Below are 23,925 nucleotides of genomic sequence, written 5' to 3' on the forward strand. Positions count from 1 at the left end.
CTGGATGGTCACAGTGGAGTAGAAATGGCAGAGCAAACAGAAAGGAACTGACTTGGTTTCACAATCTGAGGAGACCCAAAATTGGGGTGTAGGAAATTATAGGAGTTGAGAATATCTATGATATCCTGAGGTCCTGCATGAGCTCTTAGTGAACTGTATAGCAGAAAGCCCAAGGGAGAAAACAGAGACACCTCGGGGTTGAACCTCTGGGAGAGCTCTGGAATGGGAGCTGAGATGAAGGCAGGCATGGGTTCAGAGTACATGGGGCAAGGCTCAAAGCTCATACACTTTAGAGTTTTCTTTAAGAAAATGATATAAAATCCAGGTAAAAGTTAGAAATTAAAGCAAGTAATTAGATTGGAAAAATCATTAAAAACACAAATTTTTAAAAGCTGATAAATACCACAAACATCAAAAACTGATAAAAATAGTATTTTTATTAGTTAACTCTCTGCCTCACCTCTGTAATATTTCCTAAATTTAAGACTGTATGCTTTTTTAATACTGCATCATTTGATAGCAATTTTGCATTATCATTTTCTGTGAGAAAGTAAGTGTAATTTTTCCTTTAAAATATTAAGCCAAATTTTGTTTTAATTGATACCTTGGTAAAATTTCTGTTTTATAAATTGATACTGAAATCTAATGTAAAATTTTAAGTTTGTCAAATTTGGGGAACCACCTATCAAATGCTTATATGAGCTGTAAGATTTATCAGGAAAATATATATCCTATAAGTAGGATGTGATCCAGTGTTAGGATCTGTAAAATATGTGATTCCACATAAAAATGTACTAATGGCTACAGTACTGCTATAACCTTATTCTTTCAAAGCAAGAATTCTGACAAATTCTATTTCAACTGCCATCAAAAGAATTACAGTCCACTAATAATTGCATTTTATACTGTTTAATCAAATATAATCATGATAGAAAAAAACTATTTTGATGGAATATTGATAAAAAATATCCCCCACTTACAAAAATGTATGTCTGGTAATTAGAAGACTTTTCTGCAGACTGACTTCTGGCTCTGACATTTCAAACCTCATTTCCCTCCCACACACGTTCTGATATATCCTGAGTGACACATTCATGTCCCCTCTCTCTCCTCTCTTTTCTCCCTCTCTTTTTCCCTGTCCTTTTCTGAAACGCTGTCCTTCTCTGTCTTCAACATTCTTCACAGTCTACGTCATACCCCGAGACAATCTCATCCTCTGGCATCATTAGAATTACCATCCAGAGTCTGATAACGTATAAATGAATTGCTCCAGCTGAAATGCAAACATATATTCCACTGCTTACTGGACATTTCTCCTTTGTCCCACAACATAATACACTCAAAACTGAACTCTCTATCAATGCCAAACCTTTTTTTCCTTCTTCTGTCTCTGATAGATAATGATATTACCAACTGCCCATCCTTCCATGGGCAAATTTGGGACCAATATTATACCTTTCCTCCTTTACTTTCTGTTTCTAAAAGGTAATGAAGTCTTGGTGATCCTTCTCCCTATATCTCAGCTCAGCATTTGTTATGTAGTCATAAATGGTGGTTTTATTATTACTGATTGTGGTGATAGTGGGGATGCAGGTGGTGGTAAAGGGGTGAGAAACAGTAAAGGCATTTGGAGAAGTAGCACGCTGAAAAGGAATAACAAGTGCAGATGTCCAACAGAGAGTTGGAAAAGGTGGTCAGAGCTTGAGAAGTTGGTTGGGAGTCAACAACATAGAACAGATAGGTTTGAACAACAGATTATGAAAGTAAAGCAAAGCATACGAACTACACTTTAAAAAATATGAATCTGTTAGGCCATTCAGTATAATAAGTAAATGTCTCAAAATTTCCAAGATGCTCCCAGCAGGTCCATCTTTGAAAAAATAAATTAAAAAGCTTTGCATGACTTCCTTGTTTTAGCTGGACAGTGAAACTAGTATTGCCAGGACAAATGGCTTTATAATGTTAGTATCAATGATACACTCCCAGAAATAGATATGGCCCACAATACAGTACAGAAGGCGCAATTTAGCTTCAGAAGAAACCAAGAGAAAAGTGGTGGGGGGCAGGGGGAGAATCCCAAACATTTGTACGTCTCCTTTTGCCCCAGGTTCTTTTACCACAAAACAAGGCGACCGGACAATACAGTTTTGAAAACCCCTTTCAGATCCTACTTCTCATCCCATGATCTTCTAGGACCAACATTCTTTTTAATTTGACAATAAATAGGTAAGAAAAAAAGGAATATCCCTTCTTCACTTTTACTTCCAAAGCTGCTGGTTCCCTAAAACAATGTGTGGTTTATCTTACCATAATAAAATTAAATAATCCAAACCCTTCTTCTTATAATCAATTCCATTCAACAAGCACTCACCAATGCCATCTTGTGCTGAGTTCTGTGTTGAATGGATAATTTTCTTCTATTTCTATTTCTTTTCACTTTTCCATTCATGTTATTTTTCACATTTCACTTATATTAACTGATTATATGCACATATGCACAAAAGCCACCACCAAAAGCATAAATGATTCTTATATTTGTTGTAGTATATGCAATGGATAATCATTTTACTGACAAACTATGCCCTTTAAAAATTTACAATCTATACCATATGCTTGAGCTTCTTCAAAAAACATTTCCTTTTAATATTGATGTTGGTAGAAATTTTTTATCATACTTTGAAGTTGTCTTATTTTTTGTTCTTTCAGTATTAATAAATACCTAGGAATATATCATTATTTTAAGTTAGTCATAATGTACATTTCATGATTTTTATGTACAAAATACTAAAATAGAAGAAATTTCCTTTTTTCTTAGAACTCCCATATTTAAGAGCTGAGATATTTTTAAGTTCTAAAAACCAGATCTTTTAGAATAAAAGCAAAACATTGTTAGCTATGAACCCAAAATATCTGGCTGACTGAGGTAGATGGTCTCATGCTGTTTTTGAAGTCATTTGGCCTAAAGAGATGAATTTCCTGCCAACAAAAATCTGAAGTCACAGATAAGACTATTCTATCCAATTATAATGGTTATATACACGAGAGGATTTAGGATGGCAATATTTTTCTATAATACATAAATATAATTTATCACAGAATATAGGATGCAAGAAAGTAATGTGTGATTTTTTTCATATGAACTTCTGATGTGATAAATGCTATTCATGTTCTGAAATGAACATTTCAGAAATCAAATGAAGCAGGGAATAAACAAGCCCAAAAAACATAATCCAAAACAGTTAGGCAAAGTCTCTTGGCCACAGCGAAAAAGTCTCTCCTCTCATTTCTTTTCTCTGCCCTATGGAGTGGAGCATTGACATGTGGCCATCTTCTTCATCTTCCACCTCAGTTTCTAATTCCAAAGAAGATTTGAAGAGCCTTACAAAAATGCATACACTAAAATAAGAGAAATAAAGAAGAAAATGGGCAAATAAAAAACCAAAAGAGAACGAAATGATGAAGTTAGCAGGAAAAGTTAGTGAACTAGGAATGTGTTAGCTCCTAATGTTATTACACAATTAAGAGGAAACACAATTTTTACTCTGAGTTTTCCTAGCCCCAACTGTAAGATAAAATTATGATCAGTTATTCACTTCACATTTTCCATTTGTAAATTTCATCTATTGCTTCAAGAAAGCAGATTTTTCACTTGCTCTGAAAGATAATTTTCTCATGCATTGTCATTAATGGGACATGGAGGAGGATGCCATAAGAATACAGAGAAAAAAAATGAAGTGGGTATGGATAAACAAAGAAAACCACTCAACTGAAAGACTGGTGATCATGAGAGTGATGACACGGAAACAAGGAGTCAATTGATCTCTGGAAGGAGGTGCTTCTTGGCTTAATTCCCTGGGAGCCTCTCTCTGTCTTCTCTTTTGAGGCAGACTAGCAAGCCGCAGTCCCTCTCCTGCCTGCAGGACTCTGAGGTCTGAGGTTACTCTCCCACTTCCTCTTTCTGGTAGCATTAGTTCATTGAGAGTTTGGTCAGACGCCACATAAACCACTTTGAAATAAACGCGAGTGAAATGTTTCAGAATATTTTATAGCAGAGTGAGAAATCCCCTGTTACCTCCTTTACTAAGCTGGTAGAGAAGATTAACAGAAAATAACAAACTAATATATGTCTCCATTAATACCTAATGGTTGTATCACCACTGGCTTTATTTTTTGTTGTTTTAGAACTCTCTCTCTCTCTCTCTCTCTCTCTCTCTCTCTCACACACACACACACACACACACACACACACACACACAAACAGCACACACACAGGCACGCGCTTGCCTGGGATATCATAACAGAATAGATAAAAAGGATAAATCAGGCAGGTACTCATATGACTGCTTTCTTCATCTAAATAATAATCTGAAATGTGGGTCAAAAGCCCTACATTTCACAGGATTTATCCAACTAATCATGAATATTAAGAGATGACACTCAGACCCACTCAGGTAAACTGAACAGCAGAGACGGCCCTTCCTCCAGCTCGCCTCCTTGACATGATTGCTGACTCAGGTGTGTAACTCCGATAACTCGTAGTGTGACTCCGATCGTTGTGTAACTTCTTTGGGGCAACATTCATGCTACCAAGTTGAAACAGAACAGAACGAAAAGCTTGTGTGCACTGGCCTGCAAACCCCCTTTTCTGATCAGACCATCCCTTCAGGTTAAAGCCTTTCGGGATATGCTGAAGCCACTTGGAATTTCTAAATCTTTAGTCTTGTGTAATTCTCTTTAACATATCTCAGAAATTTCTGAACCCGCTTTTATATGTTGCTGTGATTCAAAGTGTGAGTAACTGGGCTAAGAATACTGGCTATCTTTAGAGGGAGGCTCTTTGGATAAATTGAGAAAAATCAAAGAGCATTGTTCCTGCAAAATGCCAATTGAAGTAGCTTTTATAGATAAAGATTCACTTCCTGTTTGGGGTGTTGGACCCTAACCTAATTTTGTTTCACAAACATTCTGGGGGAAGAAATGAATTTCTTTGAACTGAAATAAACATCTGTAAGTACCTAGTGCTGAGAGGAGCCTGAAGAACAGGTTCGAAGTGTGATGAGTCATAAAACTGATAGTAAAGAACCTAATTATCTAACATAAAACACTCTTAAAGAACAGATGTGAAATATAAGGCCTGCTGGGTGGGAAAGTGACTAATGCAGTCCAGCATGCCTTTAGGCCACGCAGGTCTATAATCAGGGGTGTAGCTAGCAAGTTGGGGGTTTTTTTCTGCTTTGGAGGAGAAATTTCTTCTTATAAACAACATGAAAAAATTTTTAATTTCTTGAGCCTGCAGGTCAGTTATTCTAAAATCTTAAAAAATCACTGTCTTGATTTTGTTTTTATTTGTGTTTGTACTCCGGAGGATCTTGTGTAGATGATCATTTTGTGTTTGCCACAGTTAAAATCCTGGCTAAAATCCAACTGATTTTTTCTTCTCAACTTAAATGATTGTCATTACCTTTTTCCCTTTAAAATCTTTTAAGGAAGTGAAATTTTCAGAGCAAGTCAAAAGATGCCAGATCTGAAAATGGGGAACCTTTCTGGCAGTAATACAACTTCTGCAATTACAGTAGACTAGATGGGACATCCGAACTTTAGAGCTCAAGAAGCAATCTGAGTGGACTTGGAATGGTTCACGAAATCCTCCTTTATAACTGAAGTTTCCTTGTGCTTATTGAAACCAGATAATAAGCTGGAATACTGAATGCAGGCCCTAAGTAATAGAGTCTATAATACTCTCTCCAATCCACAGCTATCTTGGGCTGAATGAGTTAGACTCTTAATTTCATGTGACTGAAAAACAATAAACAGAAGCTGAAGTTTAGAGAATTTACTGCACCGTGTAAACAGAAAGTCCAAGTTAGATAGTGCTTCAGGTTATGTATGGGCTTCTTTCTTGCTCTCTCAAATCTACATCCTCTGGATTAGATCCATTTTCAGACATGTTCTTCCAACCAAAGACCTTACATTCTCTCAGATTGAATTATTTTAAAAAACTATACTCTTCCCCAGTAGTGCCCTGAAAAATCTCACTGGCTGTCCTTGAAACATGAGCCCATCCCCAAACACTGACCATGACCCCAGTTATTTTACAAACTTATGCACTGACCTAGGAATAGAGCCCATGCAAAGCACATGGACTGAGAGGGAGAAATGAGTGATTCCTCCAGAATGAAACTAATGTACTGATACTAACATTAAGGTAAATAGAGGTGGAATATCAATTTGACAGTTTGACAATAAATTTGAAGATATTCTTCTACCATCAGATATGATTTATCAGTGTTGTCAATATACCTGCTTGTCTCTTCTACCTGGTAGTCCTAACTTCTGCAGCTTTGAAGACATAGCATTCATAGATATTTATGCAAAAGGAAGAAAAACATATGTCCATGAGAAGACTTAATGTTCATAACAGCTAATCAGCAATATCCAAAAACTTCATGCAATTCTATTTCCATTAATAAATGAATGGATAAACAAGTCATGGCATATCCATACAATGGAATACTACTTGGCAATAAAATAGAATGACCTATTGATATATGCAACAAAAAGTGGATGGATTTCAAAATAATTATGCTGAGTTAAAGAAGTTAGATGAAACAGAGTGAATACTGCCTACTGACTGATTCCATTTACATAAAATTCTAGGAAATGAACATTAATCTGTAATGGCAGAAAGCAGATCAAGATCATTGATTGCCTAGAGAACAGAGTGGGTGGAGATTGAGCAGGAAGGGATAAGGAGCTATACAAGGAAATTTTGAGGGGTGATTGATATGTACATTATCTTGATCAGGAGTTGTCAATTTTGCTAAAAGGACAAGATAGTAAATATTTTAGGCTTTGCAGGCTACACAGTATATATCACATCTACTCAACTCTGCCATTGCATCATCAAAACAACTATAGGTAAGAAGTAACTAAGAGAATGTGAGGGTGTTCTAAAAAAACCATGAAAACAGGGAGCAGCCCAGTTGAGTACACAGGCTAAGGTTTGTCAGTTCCTGATCTTGATTATGGTGATGCTACATAAAAAAACTTATCAACTGTTTATTTTAATTATATGCCATTTATTGTTTGTCAGTTATACCTCAACAAAGCTATTAACAAATTAAAAGAAACAACCAAGCTTAGCTTCATGGATTGGATAATGCCCAGTAGCATGAAAGTCCCTCCATGAACTAGCCTTTATATTCCTTCGCTATCAGATTCATTGCCATTCCCTGGCAGGATTTTATGTTTTAGCAGTGCCAAAACATACACATGCCATTTCTATTTTATACTGTTCTTTGGGTTCTCTCTCTACCTGGAATGACCTACTCTTACCAACTATGAAATTAAAATTGTACATTTACATGGTAAGGATCAAGGACAAGGAAAGAGTTTTAAAGGCAGCTAGAGAGAAAAAGGTCACCTATAAAGGAAAACCCATCAGGCTAACATCAGACTTCTCGACAGAAACCCTACAGGCCAGAAGAGAATGGCATGATATACTTAATGCAATGAAACAGAAGGGCCTTGAACCAAGGATACTGTATCCAGCACGACTATCATTTAAATATGATGGCGGGATTAAACAATTCCCAGAGAAGCAAAAGCTGAGGGAATTTGCTTCCCACAAACCACCTCTACAAGGCATCCTACAGGGACTGCTCTAGATGGGAGCACCCCTAAAAAGAGCACAGAACAAAACACACAACATATGAAGAATGGAGGAGGAGGAATAAGAAGGGAGAGAAGAAAAGAATCTCCAGTGTATATAACAGCTCAATAAGCGAGCTAAGTTAGGCAGTAAGATACTAAAGAAGCTAACCTTGAACCTTTGGTAACCACGAATCTAAAGCCTGCAATGGCAATAAGTACATATCTCTCAATAGTCACCCTAAATGTAAATGGACTTAATGCACCAATCAAAAGACACAGAGTAATAGAATGGATAGAAAACCAAGACCCATCTATATGCTGCTTACAAGAAACTCACCTTAAACCCAAAGATAAGCATAGACTAAAAGTCAAGGGATGGAAATACATATTTCAGGCAAACAACAGTGAGAAGAAAGCAGGGGTTGCAGTACTAATATCAGACAAAATAGACTTCAAAACAAAGAAAGTAACAAGAGATAAAGAAGGATACTACATAATGATAAAGGGCTCAGTCCAACAAGAGGATATAACCATTCTAAATATATATGCACCCAATACAGGAGCACCAGCATATGTGAAGCAAATACTAACAGAACTAAAGAGGGAAATAGACTGCAATGCATTCATTGTAGGAGACTTCAACACACCATTCACCCCAAAGGATAGATCCACCGGGCAGAAAATAAGTAAGTACACACAGGCACTGAACAACACACTAGAACAGATGGACCTAATAGACATCTATAGAACTCTACATCCAAAAGCAACAGGATATACATTCTTCTCAAGTGCACATGGAACATTCTCCAGAATAGACCACATAGTAGCTCACAAAAAGAGCCTCAGTAAATTCCAAAATATTGAAATTCTACCAACCAATTTTTCAGACCACAAAGGTATAAAAGTAGAAATAAATTCTACAAAGAAAACAAAAAGGCTCACAAACACATGGAGGCTTAACAACATGCTACTAAATAATCAATGGATCAATGAACAAATCAAAATAGAGATCAAGGAATATATAGAAACAAATGACAACAACAACACTAAGCCCCAACTTCTGTGGGATGCAGCGAAAGCAGTCTTAAAAGGAAAGTATATAGCAATCTAGGCACACTTGCAGAAGGAAGAACAATCCCAAATGAATAGTCTAACATCACAATTATCAAAACTGGAAAAAGAACAAATGAGGCCTAAAGTCAGCAGAAGGAGGGACATAATAAAGATCAGAGAAGAAATAAACAAAATTGAGAAGAATAAAACAATAGCAAAAATCAATGAAACCCAGAGCTGGTTCTTTGAGAAAATAAACAAAATAGATAAGTCTCTAGCCCAACTTATTAAGAGAAAAAGAGAATCAACACAAATCAACAGAATCAGAAATGAGAATGGAAAAATCACGACAGACTCCACAGAAATACAAAGAATTATTAAAGACTACTATGAAAACCTATATGCCAACAAGCTGGAAAACCTAGAAGAAATGAACAACTTCCTAGAAAAATACAACCTCCCAAGACTGACCAAGGAAGAAACACAAAAGTTAAACAAACCAATTACGAGCAAAGAAATTGAAACGGTAATCAAAAAACTACCCAAGAACAAAACCCCGGGGCCGGATGGATTTACCTCGGAATTTTATCAGACACACAGAGAAGACATAATACCCATTCTCCTTAAAGTGTTCCACAAAATAGAAGAAGAGGGAATACTCCCAAACTCATTCTATGAAGCCAACATCACCCTAATACCAAAACCAGGCAAAGACCCCACCAAAAAAGAAAACTAAAGACCAATATCCCTGATGAATGTAGATGCAAAAATACTCAATAAAATATTAGCAAAGAGAATTCAACAGTATATCAAAAGGATCATATACCATGACCAAGTGGGGTTCATCCCAGGGATGCAAGGATGGTACAACATTCGAAAATCCATCAACATCATCCACCACATCAACAAAAAGAAAGACAAAAACCACATGATCATCTCCATAGATGCTGAAAAAGCATTTGACAAAATTCAACATCCATTCATGATAAAAACTCTCAGCAAAATGGGAATAGAGGGCAAGTACCTCAACATAATAAAGGCCATATATGATAAACCCACAGCCAGCATTATACTGAACAGCGAGAAGCTGAAAGCATTTCCTCTGAGATCGGGAACCAGACAGGGATGCCCACTCTCCCCACTGTTATTTAACATAGTACTGGAGGTCCTAGCCACGGCAATGAGACAAAACAAAGAAATACAAGGAATCCAGATTGGTAAAGAAGAAGTTAAACTGTCACTATTTGCAGATGATATGATACTGTACATAAAAAACCCTAAAGACTCCACTCCAAAACTACTAGAACTGATATCAGAATTCAGCAAAGTTGCAGGATACAAAATTAACACACAGAAATCTGTAGCTTTCCTATACACTAACAATGAATCAATAGAAAGAGAAATCAGGAAAACAATTCCATTCACAATTGCATCAAAAAGAATAAAATACCTAGGAATAAACCTAACCAAAGAAGTGAAAGACTTATACTCTGAAAACTACAAGTCACTCTTAAGAGAAATTAAAGGGGACACTAATAAATGGAAACTCATCCCATGCTCATGGCTAGGAAGAATTAATATCGTCAAAATGGCCATCCTGCCCAAAGCAATATACAGATTTGATGCAATCCCTCTCAAATTACCAGCAACATTCTTCAATGAATTGAAACAAATAATTCAAAAATTCATATGGAAACACCAAAGACCCCGAATAGCCAAAGCAATCCTGAAAAAGAAGAATAAAGTAGGGGGATCTCACTCCCCAACTTCAAGCTCTACTACAAAGCCATAATAATCAAGACAATTTGGTACTGGCACAAGAACAGAGCCACAGACCAGTGGAACAGATTAGAGACTCCAGAAATTAACCCAAACAAATATGGTCAATTAATATTTGATAAAGGAACCATGGACATACAATGGCAAAATGACAGTCTCTTCAACAGATGGTGCTGGCAAAACTGGACAGCTACATGTAGGAGAATGAAACTGGACCATTGTCTAACCCCATATACAAAGGTAAACTCAAAATGGATCAAAGACCTGAATGTAAGCCATGAAACCATTAAACTCTTGGAAAAAAACATAGGCAAAAACCTCTTAGACATAAACATGAATGACCTCTTCTTAAACATATCTCCCCGGGCAAGGAAAACAACAGCAAAAATGAGCAAGTGGGACTACATTAAGCTGAAAAGCTTCTGTACAGCAAAAGACACCATCAATAGAACAAAAAGGAACCCTACAGTATGGGAGAATATATTTGAAAATGACAGATCCGATAAAGGCTTGACGTCCAGAATATATAAAGAGCTCACACGCCTCAACAAACAAAAAACAAATAACCCAATTAAAAAATGGGCAGATGAACTGAACAGACAATTCTCTAAAAAAGAAATACAGATGGCCAACAGACACATGAAAAGATGCTCCACATCGCTAATTATCAGAGAAATGCAAATTAAAACTACAATGAGGTATCACCTCACACCAGTAAGGATAGCTGCCATCCAAAAGACAAACAACAACAAATGTTGGCGAGGCTGTGGAGAAAGGGGAACCCTCCTACACTGCTGGTGGGAATGTAAATTAGTTCAACCATTGTGGAAAGCAGTATGGAGGTGCATCAAAATGCTCAAAACAGACCTACCATTTGACCCAGGAATTCTACTCCTAGGAATTTACCCTAAGAACGCAGCAATCAAGTTTGAGAAAGACAGATGCACCCCTATGTTTATCGCAGCACTATTTACAATAGCCAAGAATTGGAAGCAACCTAAATGTCCATCGGTAGATGAATGGATAAAGAAGATGTGGCACATATACACAATGGAATACTACTCAGCCATAAGAAGTGGAAAAATCCAACCATTTGCAGCAACATGGATGGAGCTGGAGAGTATTATGCTCAGTGAAATAAGCCAAGCGGAGAAAGAGAAATACCAAATGATTTCACTCATCTGAGGAGTATAGGAACAAAGGAAAAAACTGAAGGAACAAAACAGCAGTGGAATTACAGAACCCAAAAATGGACTAACAGGTACCAAAGGGAAAGGAACTGGGGAGGATGGGTGGGCAGGGAGGGATAAGGGGGGGAAGTAGAAGGGGGGTATTAAGATTAGCATGCATGGGGGGAGGGAGAAAGGGGAGGGTGGGCTGCACAACACAGAGAGGACAAGTAGTGACTCTACAACATTTTGCTAAGCTGATGGACAGTAACCGTAATGTGGTTGTTAGGGGGGACCTGATATAGGGGAGAGCATAGTAAACATAGTATTCTTCATGTAAGTGTAGATTAAAGATTAAAAAAAAAAAAGAAAGAAAGAAAGAAAGAAAAGGGGGACTACTCCTTGATAGGATAAAACTCTTGGTAAATAAAAGATCAACGCATGCTTTAAATATCCTTAATGTTAATCACTTAAAGGGTGTCAGATGATCAGCTATGGAGGTACTCTTTTCTGATAATATTCCTTTCTCTTAATAAAAAAATAAAAAAAAAAAGCAGTTCCTGTGTGCTGACCTCCAATGAGTTCTGCACAGTGGTATAGAGGGCATGTCAAAGTGTGGGCAAAGGGTCTGTTTGTTTCTATGCAGAAGATCAAAGCCTAGCTTGGATACCCAGAAAATGAACTAAGATACGATATGAGGAGGAGCTTCCGGCATCAGCACTCTCTGGAGGACTTGTGCCGGGGGATGATCATCAAAAAGCCTCCACAGGGATCCGGATGATGCTGCGGTTGTGGCTGCATCCACCCACCGTTTCCTGGACTTGCCATAGGAATGAGGAGGGAGATGTCTAGGCTGGCATGTGCATACAGTGAGACAACGAATTTGACCGGATCTGTACTGTTGGAACTCAACCAGGAGTTGGGAGGGGTGCAAGTTGTAGCACTGCAAAATCTCATGACTATAGACTATCTACGGTTAAAAGAACATATGGGATGTGAACAGATTCCAGAAATGGGTTGCTTTAATTTGTCTGATTTTTCTCAGACTGTTCAAGTACAATTGGACAATATCCATCATATCATAGATAAATTTTCACAAATGCCTAGGGTGGCTAAATGGTTTTCTTGGCTTCACTGGAGATGGATGGTAATTATAGATTTGCTTTGTTTATGTCACTGTATTCCTATTATGTTAATATGTGTGTGCAAATTAGTAGTTTAAAACCTATACATACTTAAGGTACTCTATAAGAAGATATGTCAAAGAAATAATCAATCCTCCCATGTTTCCTTCCATATGCTACATCTATAGCTTTTCTTCTTCCTTCCTAATTACAACTCTTAAATAGAATTCATGCCTCATATCGAATTTACCGAGTATCATAATTCCTCCAGGTGGTAAAGATACCTTGAGACAAGTGCTGGGCATAGAAGCCACAGGGCATAAATCTGCAAAGAAGTAAAAAGCTAACCTTTTCAAACAATATGGCTTCTCTCTCACTTACCAACTTTACATTTCCCTGTATGGCCCCGGAAGATGACTGGTTAGCCAGAGACAGGTAAGATTCCTCAAGGGAGAAACAACCTAAGACAGGCACAGTCGCAGGGGGGCCATCAGGTGAGAATTTGGGGATCAACAGAGGTGAGGCTCAGAACCTCACCCCCCCTGCTTTGAGAGAAATCTTCTGCATCCGTGGATGTCTTGCTGCCCTTGTCTAGCCTGGATTAATACTTAGTCCATAGGCACACACCTGATCATCTGATCATCTACATTTGCCCTCTAACAGCACTAAACTATGTTTTCTACCTTTATCTTGCATCTACCTACCACTTCAGCATTTTATTAAAAATAAAAATAATAATAATAATAGAGGGAGAAATGTAGGATCAACATATAAATCAAGTACAAAAATCAAACGAATATTCATATTTGACCTGATTGTTTATAGGTCATAATGCGTGATCAAAACCGAAAGTTTCTGTGATGAATGCCCTTGTACTGTTCACCATGTAAGAATTTATTCACTATGTAAGAATTCGTTCACCATGTAAGAACTTGTTCGTTATGCTTCAGAAGATTGGAGACTGATGAGAATTAGGCTTGAGATGGATTAATGATTGTACATTGAGCATTGACCCCCCTGTACAGAATTTTATTGTTGTTAACAACCATTTGATCAATAAATATGAGAGATGCCCTCTCAAAAAAAAAAAATTGTACATTTACAATTCCAGGATGACTCCTTTATTCCCATATCTTACCCCATCTACTCCCTTTGCCCCATCTCTATGCTGCCATAATAAACTGTGTGTGTGTGGTGTGTGTGTGTGTGTGTATGCACATAAGCATGTACAGTCTTACACTATTACACTGATATATATATATATACATGTATACACATTCTTGCACTATTACATTATTACATAATTTTAAATTTATATATCTGAATTTTTTCTCTTATGTATTTAGAATTTAAATTGATTATTATCTCATGCCTGGATACTTGACTGAGAGCTCCCTGTGTCTATTACACCTATCACAGTGACTGGCATGTCGAACAAACAAACAAAACAACTCACAAATTAACATGGCAGCTATTATTTTAACCGTTTTAGAGATAAGAAAACTGACAGGCATAGAAATTATGCATTTAAGCCATAGGCCCTTGGTTATAAATAGCCAGTCTGGTTCTAGAAAAGAGTTCTTTCAATACCTCATCTCAAATGCTTTCCGCCAACAGTTGCAGTGTTTCTAGATGCTCATCTGTATTTCACATTAGTGCCCTTTTGTGACTGTCACTCTCTTTCTTCATTTCCTAGATACACCAAAATGAAGACTGCCACCAACATCTATATTTTCAACCTTGCTCTGGCAGATGCCTTAGCCACCAGCACCCTGCCCTTCCAGAGTGTCAACTACCTAATGGGAACATGGCCGTTTGGAACCATCCTCTGCAAGATCGTGATCTCCATAGATTACTATAATATGTTCACCAGCATATTCACCCTGTGTACCATGAGTGTTGATCGCTACATCGCAGTCTGCCATCCTGTCAAGGCCCTGGATTTCCGTACTCCACGCAATGCCAAAATTATCAATGTCTGCAACTGGATCCTCTCTTCAGCCATTGGTCTGCCTGTAATGTTCATGGCAACCACAAAATACAGGCATGGTGAGTGACGCTGCAGGCCCGAACGATGGGGAGTTTATAGGTCAATATTTTGGTGAAGACATGAGCCAAGTAGAATTTATAGAGTGGCCCAATATCTTAGTCCAACAGTAATTTTAATGATTCTTTCTAGCAAAATGACTTTGAATATTTTGAAATAGGAATTTTTTCCTAAATGTAAAGCCCACTAAACATTTTAAACAGAATATAATCTACTGGTTCCTGATTTCTCTGCCTTTTCTTCATCAAAATGATGAGAAATCTTAATATAGCTCTTCCAAGATTAAATAAAGTTTAAACCCAAAAACCATCAAGTGGATATTTGTCTTAAAATTTCAAGTGGCTGCCTACATGACAAATTTATCTTTCTAGACCTCATGTAAGAATGATGAACTACACATCAAAAAGTGAAAACACCCATTAGTTGGAACCTCCTATATATTTTGGACAGTGATTTTATTTTTTATACCAATAGAGACCCTCATAGATGATCTAGCATATGGTGAGAGGTCCATAATTTGGGGGCTGAATGAAAGCTTAATGTGATCAAAGTAGACCACAAAATGAGATATTCAGAAACAAAAAAAAACTAAAAATAATAGCCCTCAAAAATCAATGGGGATCTGAGTTTCTCCTACAATTTCTTTAAATTTGCCCTTACTAGCTCATGTGGTAATGGCTATAAGTTCACTCTGGTCAAGGTCATACATTAAGCAAGGTGGGAATATTAATACCCAGTGACATAATTAAATGTTGCTCTAATTTCTCTTTATAACACTTTTCTTATAGGCTCCATAGATTGTACACTAACATTCTCTCACCCAGCCTGGTACTGGGAAAACCTGCTGAAAATCTGTGTTTTCATCTTTGCCTTCATCATGCCTATCCTCATCATTACGGTGTGCTACGGCCTGATGATCTTACGCCTCAAGAGTGTCCGAATGCTCTCTGGCTCCAAAGAAAAGGACAGGAACCTGCGAAGAATCACCAGGATGGTGCTCGTGGTTGTGGCTGTGTTCATTGTCTGCTGGACTCCCATTCACATTTACGTCATCATTAAAGCCTTGATTACAATCCCAGAAACTACTTTCCAAACTGTTTCCTGGCACTTCTGCATTGCTCTAGGTTACACAAACAGCTGTCTGAACCCAGTCCTGTATGCATTTTTGGATGAAAACTTCAAGCGGTGCTTCAGAGAGTTCTGTATCCCAACTTCCTCCACCATTGAGCAGCAAAACTCCACTCGAATTCGTCAGAACGCTAAAGACCACCCCTCCACGGCCAATACAGTGGATCGGACTAACCATCAGGTATGCAGCTTCTAGAACTGGGGATACCTACTGGGGGTACCATAAAAATGATAGAAGTTGTAGCGATCCAAGATTTTCCATTAGAAGTGGATCAGTGACCAGGGGATTGAGGTTCACCACGAGGACGGAGGGAGGAGGGCAGCAAATTGTGATCACAGGGACAGAGTGGTACTTCATTTTATAAACTGAGCTCTATGCATTTGTATGTATTTATTTAGATATAGAGATACGCCAAGTAGAAATCCATAAAGTGACTAAGAATCACTATGTTCCAGCCTTTCTGTGACTTCAGCGCATTGTAGAAGTAATCCCGATCTAGAATGCTTCCCAGTTTTCCCAATTCTACATGTTTCATGCGTATCACTCAAACATCCCTGTCAGTTCTCAAAAGTTAGTCCTGCTTTGGTTCTACAGTTAGGAAGAAATTGCAGCCCTTTGCAAAAGGTGATGAGTGCAAGATGTTCCCAGCAAATGAACATTACAGCAGGGAGAAAAGAGGGAAAAATGGATGGCCCTAACTTGTTAAACCATTGGCTTGTAAGTTTTTATACCTGAATTCTGGAGCAAGCATCAAGTAAAGTACTTAATTATTGGAACTAAATTAGTTTTATAAGTCATCAAACCAGCCAGGGTTAATATCATGAGGAGTGACTATATGTTGGAAGATGTATTCCTGTGTGGAGAAGAGTACAGATGGGGGCCTGCAGGGAAGATTCCAGATTTACAAGCAGCATTATCATCACGTGACAAATTAAAAACAGAGGGAACAGAAAATTCTGTTTATATTACCTTGCTAATCCCGTGGTTTGCAAGATTTGGAATCTGATTTATGAAGGAAATCAAACATACCACTTAATTATCAGGATTAATTTAGGCAAGTGAATTTTCAAATAACAGTGCCAGCATCCATACATCACAGTCTGTACAACACAGAACTCTAACTTCCTGGGAAGTAAATCCTTGAGTTGGAGCCTTAAATATAGTTCCCAAGGGCAGGCAGCAGGGCGCTGGGGCCAGATGCCTCCAGCGGCAACGACTAGGTAGCCAAGGAGCAGGAAGAAGAGGCTGGCCCTGGCGGAGGGCCGCAGCTTCGTCTCTGCTTTCTCTTCCCCTCACCCCACCTCGCCACCTCCCCCACTACCACCACCCAGCCCAGACTCACCCCTTCTAACTGCCCGCAGCACTAATGTACTGTGGCCCCGATGAATCAGCCATGGGGGGCATTAATCCTCATCCCCCTGATAGTAAATGATGCTAAAATGAACCTAGGAAGTCACACCCTCTACAGAGTATGAGGTAATGTTGGCAGACTCACTTCCCACCACAAGGAAATTATTAACTGATTATGTCTCACTTCTAATTTCATTTCAGAAATAAAAGCCAGAGACAAATGTGGGTTTTTTTTTTTCTACTCTGCCTCTTTTCTCTACTTTGTTTCCACATCAAGATGGCTAACCCTGTTCCTTGCACTGAGCAGCTCCCCATCTCAGTGGCCATCCAAGGCTTGTGGAGTAACTTAAAGAGGGTAGGGATTTAAATAGATGTCCTTCACTGGGGATGATACCTTAAAGCACACAATTTAAAACTCTCAGTCCTAAACTAAGGTCAAAATATTTTGCCTTGGAGCAAAACCCTTCCATGGGAGCACCGTGAGAGCCGTTATTAAGTGCTGGTTGTCCTTCAGGGCCTCCCCGTCTGCCCTCCCTCCAGTCTTCTGTCTGGGTGTGGCTGCTGCAAGTGTGCCCTGGCCCTGGGAGTGTGCCGTGGCCCGCTGCCAGGGCCCCTTATCACGGCTGATCTCAGGATCCTGCCCTGGCTGTAAAGGCAGCTCCTACCCCATCTGGTGGAGTGCTTCTCCTGAGTTCCTATGACTGTCCTTCAGTTGTCCAGACCCTGCCCTCGACTCCCATCCGAATCCAGCGTTTTCACATTAGTGCGGTTCTTGCAAAACCAGAGAGAGGTGAAAGGAAGTTAATTGGGAAACCTCTAAGTAACTAAAAGGTTTGCTTTAAAAATACATACAATTAAGGCTTATCTTCATTGCTGCCTCTATGAAGCAGCCTCAGTGTCAGGTAACAGCAGAAACACATTAGCCCTGGAATTGGCTGCTTTCCCAAAATGCCCAGCTGGAAGGGCTGGACAGAGAAGAGCAGCTGACAAGAAAAGAGGAAAAGATACTCTGACATGTTTGAAAATTAAGATGAATCAAAGATGCCTTTCACTAATCAGTGATGTGTCATCTTCAGAATAGAGGCAGTCACACAGACATTTGAACAATGCATAAGCCTTGGTGATGATTGTTTCAGTAATATATCAAAATAATAAAATTATTTCAAGAAAAAATCAGAGACTTTATGGCTGGGTCTTTAGAATATAGTTGATTAGTTGTACTGATTCAGAATCTGAAAAACAGGCTTTTCTTTTTTTTTTACATCATGAGCCATCATGTTAAGCAACAAAGCTCATTGGATTTGCATTAACTTATTAACTGTTTATTTGAAGTTTGTACCATTATAGATGTTGGTGTCATGTTTTTGTATTTTCTCCAAGAAATACCTTTTTTGTGTGTGTGTGTGTGTGACATCTCAAGCACATTAGTCAACTTCATATTCTACAGATCAGAAATCCAATATCAAACCTTCCCAGGGTGTCTGTATTCTGACAACTGTACACTGAGACCATGTCCATAAGACACCAAGTGAAGTGAAGAGTTGGCAGTTATCAAGGTAATGTGATAAGGCGTATGAGAAAATTCTGTGCCCAGAATAAACTTTGAATCATACTTACATAGTTAAGGGCTATTCAGTCAGCTTTTGCTGCATAAGAAGTTATCCCAAATGCAGTGACTTACAGCAACCATTTACTTAGTTTGTGGTTCTATAGATCGGTCATCTGGACTGGGTTGGGCTGGACAGTTCTTCTGGTCTTAGCTGAGCTCTCAGGGAATACAGCTGATCTAGGATGACCCCAGCAAGAATGGCTAGTCTACCTGGACGGGTCCTCACCTTCCAGCATTTTAGCCCAGGCTTGTTCCCTTGGTGGTCACAGGTTCTAGATTCAAGGATTGGCAAAACAGACTCCACCTCTTGATGGAAGGATCTGCAGTCACATTGCAAAGGAGTGCGGATGTGGGAGGGCCACTTTTCCTACGCATCTACAGTAGGCATATGCACCCTCAGATAGGCACCCCATAGCTTCCGGAGGACAGGAACCACATCTGCCTTGCTCCTTCCTGGTCCTCCAGTTTTTACCTAGCAAGTGTCTGGTACATTAAACTGTACTCCAAAAACATCTGCTGAATGAATGAATGATCTGAGGGCTCTTGATATTTCAAGAGTCATGAAGGGTGGTGGGAATGACCCCTTTCTTATACAACTGATTGAGGACCCACATGACTATGTAATGCTCTGACATTATTTCAGGCTCACCCTTCTGTAACTAGAAAATATTCAGAGGAAGGTTCTTTATTTTTTTTTCTCCAACTTAGTCCTCTAATGAAAAGTTAAACTTTTTAAAAATGAAGTTACATTTGTGCTTGTTTTCTAATCGTATTTTTAGTAAGTGCTACTGATGAGGAGGCCAAGTGCTACTGATGGCTAGAATGGTGGGGGGGGGGGGAGATGATCTCATGTTCTTTTGTGCATTCCAGGCTCAGCCTGCTGCCCCAGCTGTGGTGCTCCATGTCGATTTATGTGCAGCTTGTTGCCTTCATAGTTGCCAGATCTTTATTAGGTAGACTCAGGCACAGGCATTCATTTTTCATCTGCTCTCAATGCAATTTAATTTCTCTGTACACATACCTCTCTACTGCTGTAGTTACTGGACTCTGCTTTACTCAGAACAACACCACCACCCTCCTGCCCCTCATTTTCTCGGATCAATTCAGGTCCATCTCCAACCTGAGATGTTGGCCTCCACAGCCTGACTGAACAGCTTGGTTTCCACCCCAAATGCATTCTATAATGCATTTTATATTTTGACTCCTAGGTTATTTTTTTAATGTTTAACATGATTTGGGAAAAGAAACAACTATATTAGATCAGTTGGAATATTATTTAAAGAGCTTGTATTAAGTATGACCGTATAATCATACTATCTTACCTTTGTATCCCAGCATCCAGATTAAAAAGCACTTTCCCATGCACCAGCTTCCTGTAACAACCCTGTTGGGTAAACATGAAAAAATAAATGCTTAGGGAGGTTAAGTGATCAAACCACCAGTAAGAGACAGAACCCAAACAAATATCTAGGCTTCTAATATTAATCCAAAGCTTTTCTCTGCTTTCCCACATGATACCACTTTGCACTCAAATATTATTGTATGGTTTCAGCCAGAGGTTCTCAAGCTTTACTATGAGCTCCAGAAAGTGTAAGTTCTGAGGAATTTCTCTGAGAAATAAGAAATTCTGGTTCACTGGGGCAAGATAGGGTCTAAGGATCTGCATTTTGAGTGAAATATTCCAATGAAAACTCTGATTTAAACTGTAACTTCTGAACACTACCAAAGTGACTGGTTTGTCTAACTGTGTAACCATGTCAGGCAAGCTGGTTGAATAATTTTTTTTTCACCAAATGAATGTTGTGTTTAGCAAAATAACGTAGTTACAGTTGGCCAGTCTTAACTTTCTAACCTAGCTATCTGTATCCGACACCTACTTCTGTTATGTTTTACAGGACATATAATATAACAGGGATAAAGCTAATATTATGTGTCTCCTGCTAACTCCTCATTAACATATACAAGTTTACGCCCAAACCCTCTGGTGATCATTCTTAAAGTATTTTCTTGACATTTTATCAAAGTAAAATGTTAAGAAATTAGGAGATATTTTGTATTTGTAATAACTATAAAACTGTTATTTCCAGCAAAAGTAAAAGCAGAAGCCTAATTTTCAAAATCAACCACATGACTCTCCAAAGCTGAATCTTGATTTCTTCAGAAGACATCTGTGCAGCGATAATGTGAAAGGAAAAGCATTTCAATTCCATGACAAAAGCCCCAAATGAGAATAGCTAAAAAAAGTACAGAGCTTGACCACCTTAATGCTTATTTTGAAAATTTAACCAAAATGGCTATTCAATTCTATGGTTTAAAAAGAAAATGGTTCCAGTGATGGGCGCACGTGCATGTGTGTGTGTGTGTGTGTGTGTGTGTGTGTGTGTGTGTGTGTGTATACGCATTATATTAGTGTTTCTCTTTATGGATGGTTGCCACTAGAGTGTATCCAGGTTTAAAAATGAATAATATCGTTCATAAATAGCAGAATAATTTCACATGTTTATATGACTTGGCTATAATCTGGTAGGAGAAATATTATTTTATTGGAAGTATGTTTAATCTGAGAAAATATTAGGCCTTGAGTCTGTTAACAATAACATTTATCAACCAGTTTGTGTTCAGGACACCTTATTAAATCATATGACGTGTGGATTATTATCACTACTCTACAATTAAGGAAACCAGTGTTTAATGAATTAGCCTGGCCAAGTTCATAGTTAAAAAGTAGTGGCTGAGGAATGAATCTAGTTGAATTTGATTGTATAACTCGGGATCTTAATCAAATATGCCCTAGTGTGCCCCCAATCTGGTTTTCACTCTTCTCAGTGGTGGCTCCAGATTTTAGCATTTATACACTGACAGTATGAAAGCTATAGGTCTTTATGTAGGCTTGTTTATATGTACTCATAGTGTATTTGTGTATGTGTGAGTGAAGGTAAACATTCAAATTGATTAGAGGCTAGCCTGGGGAATTAAAAATTAAGTTATGAGGATTTGGGTTAGCATTATATGAGTTCAAATTATTTGAACTAAATTCTTTGCCATCATTAAGGTCATATTGATTTTTCGGAGCAGCAGGAGTTGCTTTTCTGCAAGTTAGAAATTTTCATTCATGTCATAGAGCTTTCATAAATTGACCTTTATGATCATTAGCACACTTACATTTATCCTAGAGAAGGCAGCTTGATGAGGGGGTGGTGCCTGAGGGCACCCAGACAGGGTGTCATGGGAATGTTTCAGTTGTCGTGCTGTGCCTGACCAACATGGGATGGAGCAAAATCCCTTATTTTACAAGAACTTAGTTTTCTCAACCTGCACGTAAGTGGGTTGAACCAGATTATTCTGCATAACAAAAAAACACAGTGAATATTGACACATGAATTTGCTAGAGTTCTTCCTAACTGATTTTTCCGAGATATTGGATCTTAAAGATTGGACTAACTAATATAATTACTGCAGCATTTTCCTGTGCTTGTTGCTTCAATTAAATTAACTAACTGATTAAACATAGTAACATATTTTTTTCTTTAAAAATCTAACAAAATGACATGTCATTTATTTGGCTAATATTATGGTGTGATTGCTGTTTCATAACCATTTATCATTAAAAACTTCTCAGATTGAACCTTCGTGTTATCTTTCAGTAGATTGTAATAAATATTTGCAAATTGCTACACTTTTATGAATTGCAAAATTCTTTTGGGAATGACATTGTGAGAACTATAAGTTTTTAAAGTAACATATATCTTAATGTTTCCTAATTATTTCCATGGAAATCAAGAGCCTAGAATCATGAGTTTTGTTAGCCTTCTGCCTTCACCCTCAGAAATTTGCTTCTGAAATAGTAGAGTTCCTGGCCTTGGAAAGTAAACAGAAACTTTTCATGATGAAAAGAAATATCAGAACCATGTTGTCTATGACTTCTACTCTTTACTGCAATAAGATCACCTACGGTATAGGAAAGGGGAGAGTAGAAACAGGATTCATCTTGAGTGTGAAATAATTTTAATAGTACTTTCTCAAAACATCAATGGTTTTCATAATACATATCCAAAAGATTATCCTGCCAGCTCTCAAGAGCCCACACAAGTTTGATTATCCACATTGCCAGTGATAGATGCTATAGGAATGACTGACTACCCATAGAAATTAACCCACTGACCATACCTGGGGGAGAAATAAGTATGAATTTAATTTAGTGTTTATTGCTTTATTACTTGTGAATCAAAAGAAATAAATCACGTGTTCTTTCTATAACACCTGAATTTATTAGGAACCCATACAAATAGTCTGATAAATTAGCTCCATATGATTACCCAATATCTAATAAATATCAACTGACAGTTAATCACAATGTAAAACAAATGGTCCTCTCAGTCCAAGAATGAATGTGTAGAAAAGTAATTCAAGTCATTTGTCTATAAAACATGGTATTTATTAGGAAGGGAGGGAGGGAGGGAAAGAAGGGAATGAGGGAGGAAGGAAGGGAGGGAAGGAAAAGGGAGGGAGGGCAAAGCAACGAAGCAATGATCTGGAGGCTTTGACAAGCAGATACACCAGTTTGACCCAACAATCAACCTGAAGCCAAACTATTGCTGCAGCAGCTTCTCTGCTTGGGAATTTCCAGGGGAAACCCAACCGCCTCTCATGGGCTCCACCCGCTTCACTCCCTGTCTCTTCCTGACCAGCCTCTCCTCCTTGCCCTTCTCCTTTCCACCACCACCTGCTTGCAGAAAGGAATGTGGCAGAAAGAGCACAAGCTTAGCAAACAGCTAAGAAATAGGCAACTCTTCCTGCCTCAGCTATTAATGGAGAGCATGGACATCAGAATGTCCCCCTATGTCACTTGTTGCTCTAAGACTTTGTGAGAAAGTTAAGGGAAGGCCTGGGGGAAGGCCAGAAGGTCTGCAGTGGATTGTGTCTTGGACCCTCCCAGCCGTCCCTCTGGGGTGGCTTGCCCAGGAGCTTTAGGGACATGCTCCAGTGCACCATGGTAAACTACCCCCGAAGTT

The 23,925-nt window shown here is 38.4% G+C and overlaps 1 protein-coding gene across 1 annotated transcript in view; it reads left to right on the forward strand.

The window, feature by feature from the left end:
- OPRM1 (opioid receptor mu 1) overlaps positions 1-23,925 on the forward strand; it is a 64,722-nt gene that overhangs the window by 21,129 nt on the left and 19,668 nt on the right. Inside the window, exons 2-3 of the mRNA XM_017641803.3 lie at positions 14,475-14,827; positions 15,614-16,134. Coding sequence (XP_017497292.1) covers positions 14,475-14,827; positions 15,614-16,134 — 874 coding nt within the window. The remainder of the gene's footprint in view (positions 1-14,474; positions 14,828-15,613; positions 16,135-23,925) is intronic.

Source organism: Manis javanica, chromosome 13, assembly GCF_040802235.1.
Source record: "Manis javanica isolate MJ-LG chromosome 13, MJ_LKY, whole genome shotgun sequence".
Classification (NCBI taxonomy): domain Eukaryota; kingdom Metazoa; phylum Chordata; class Mammalia; order Pholidota; family Manidae; genus Manis; species Manis javanica.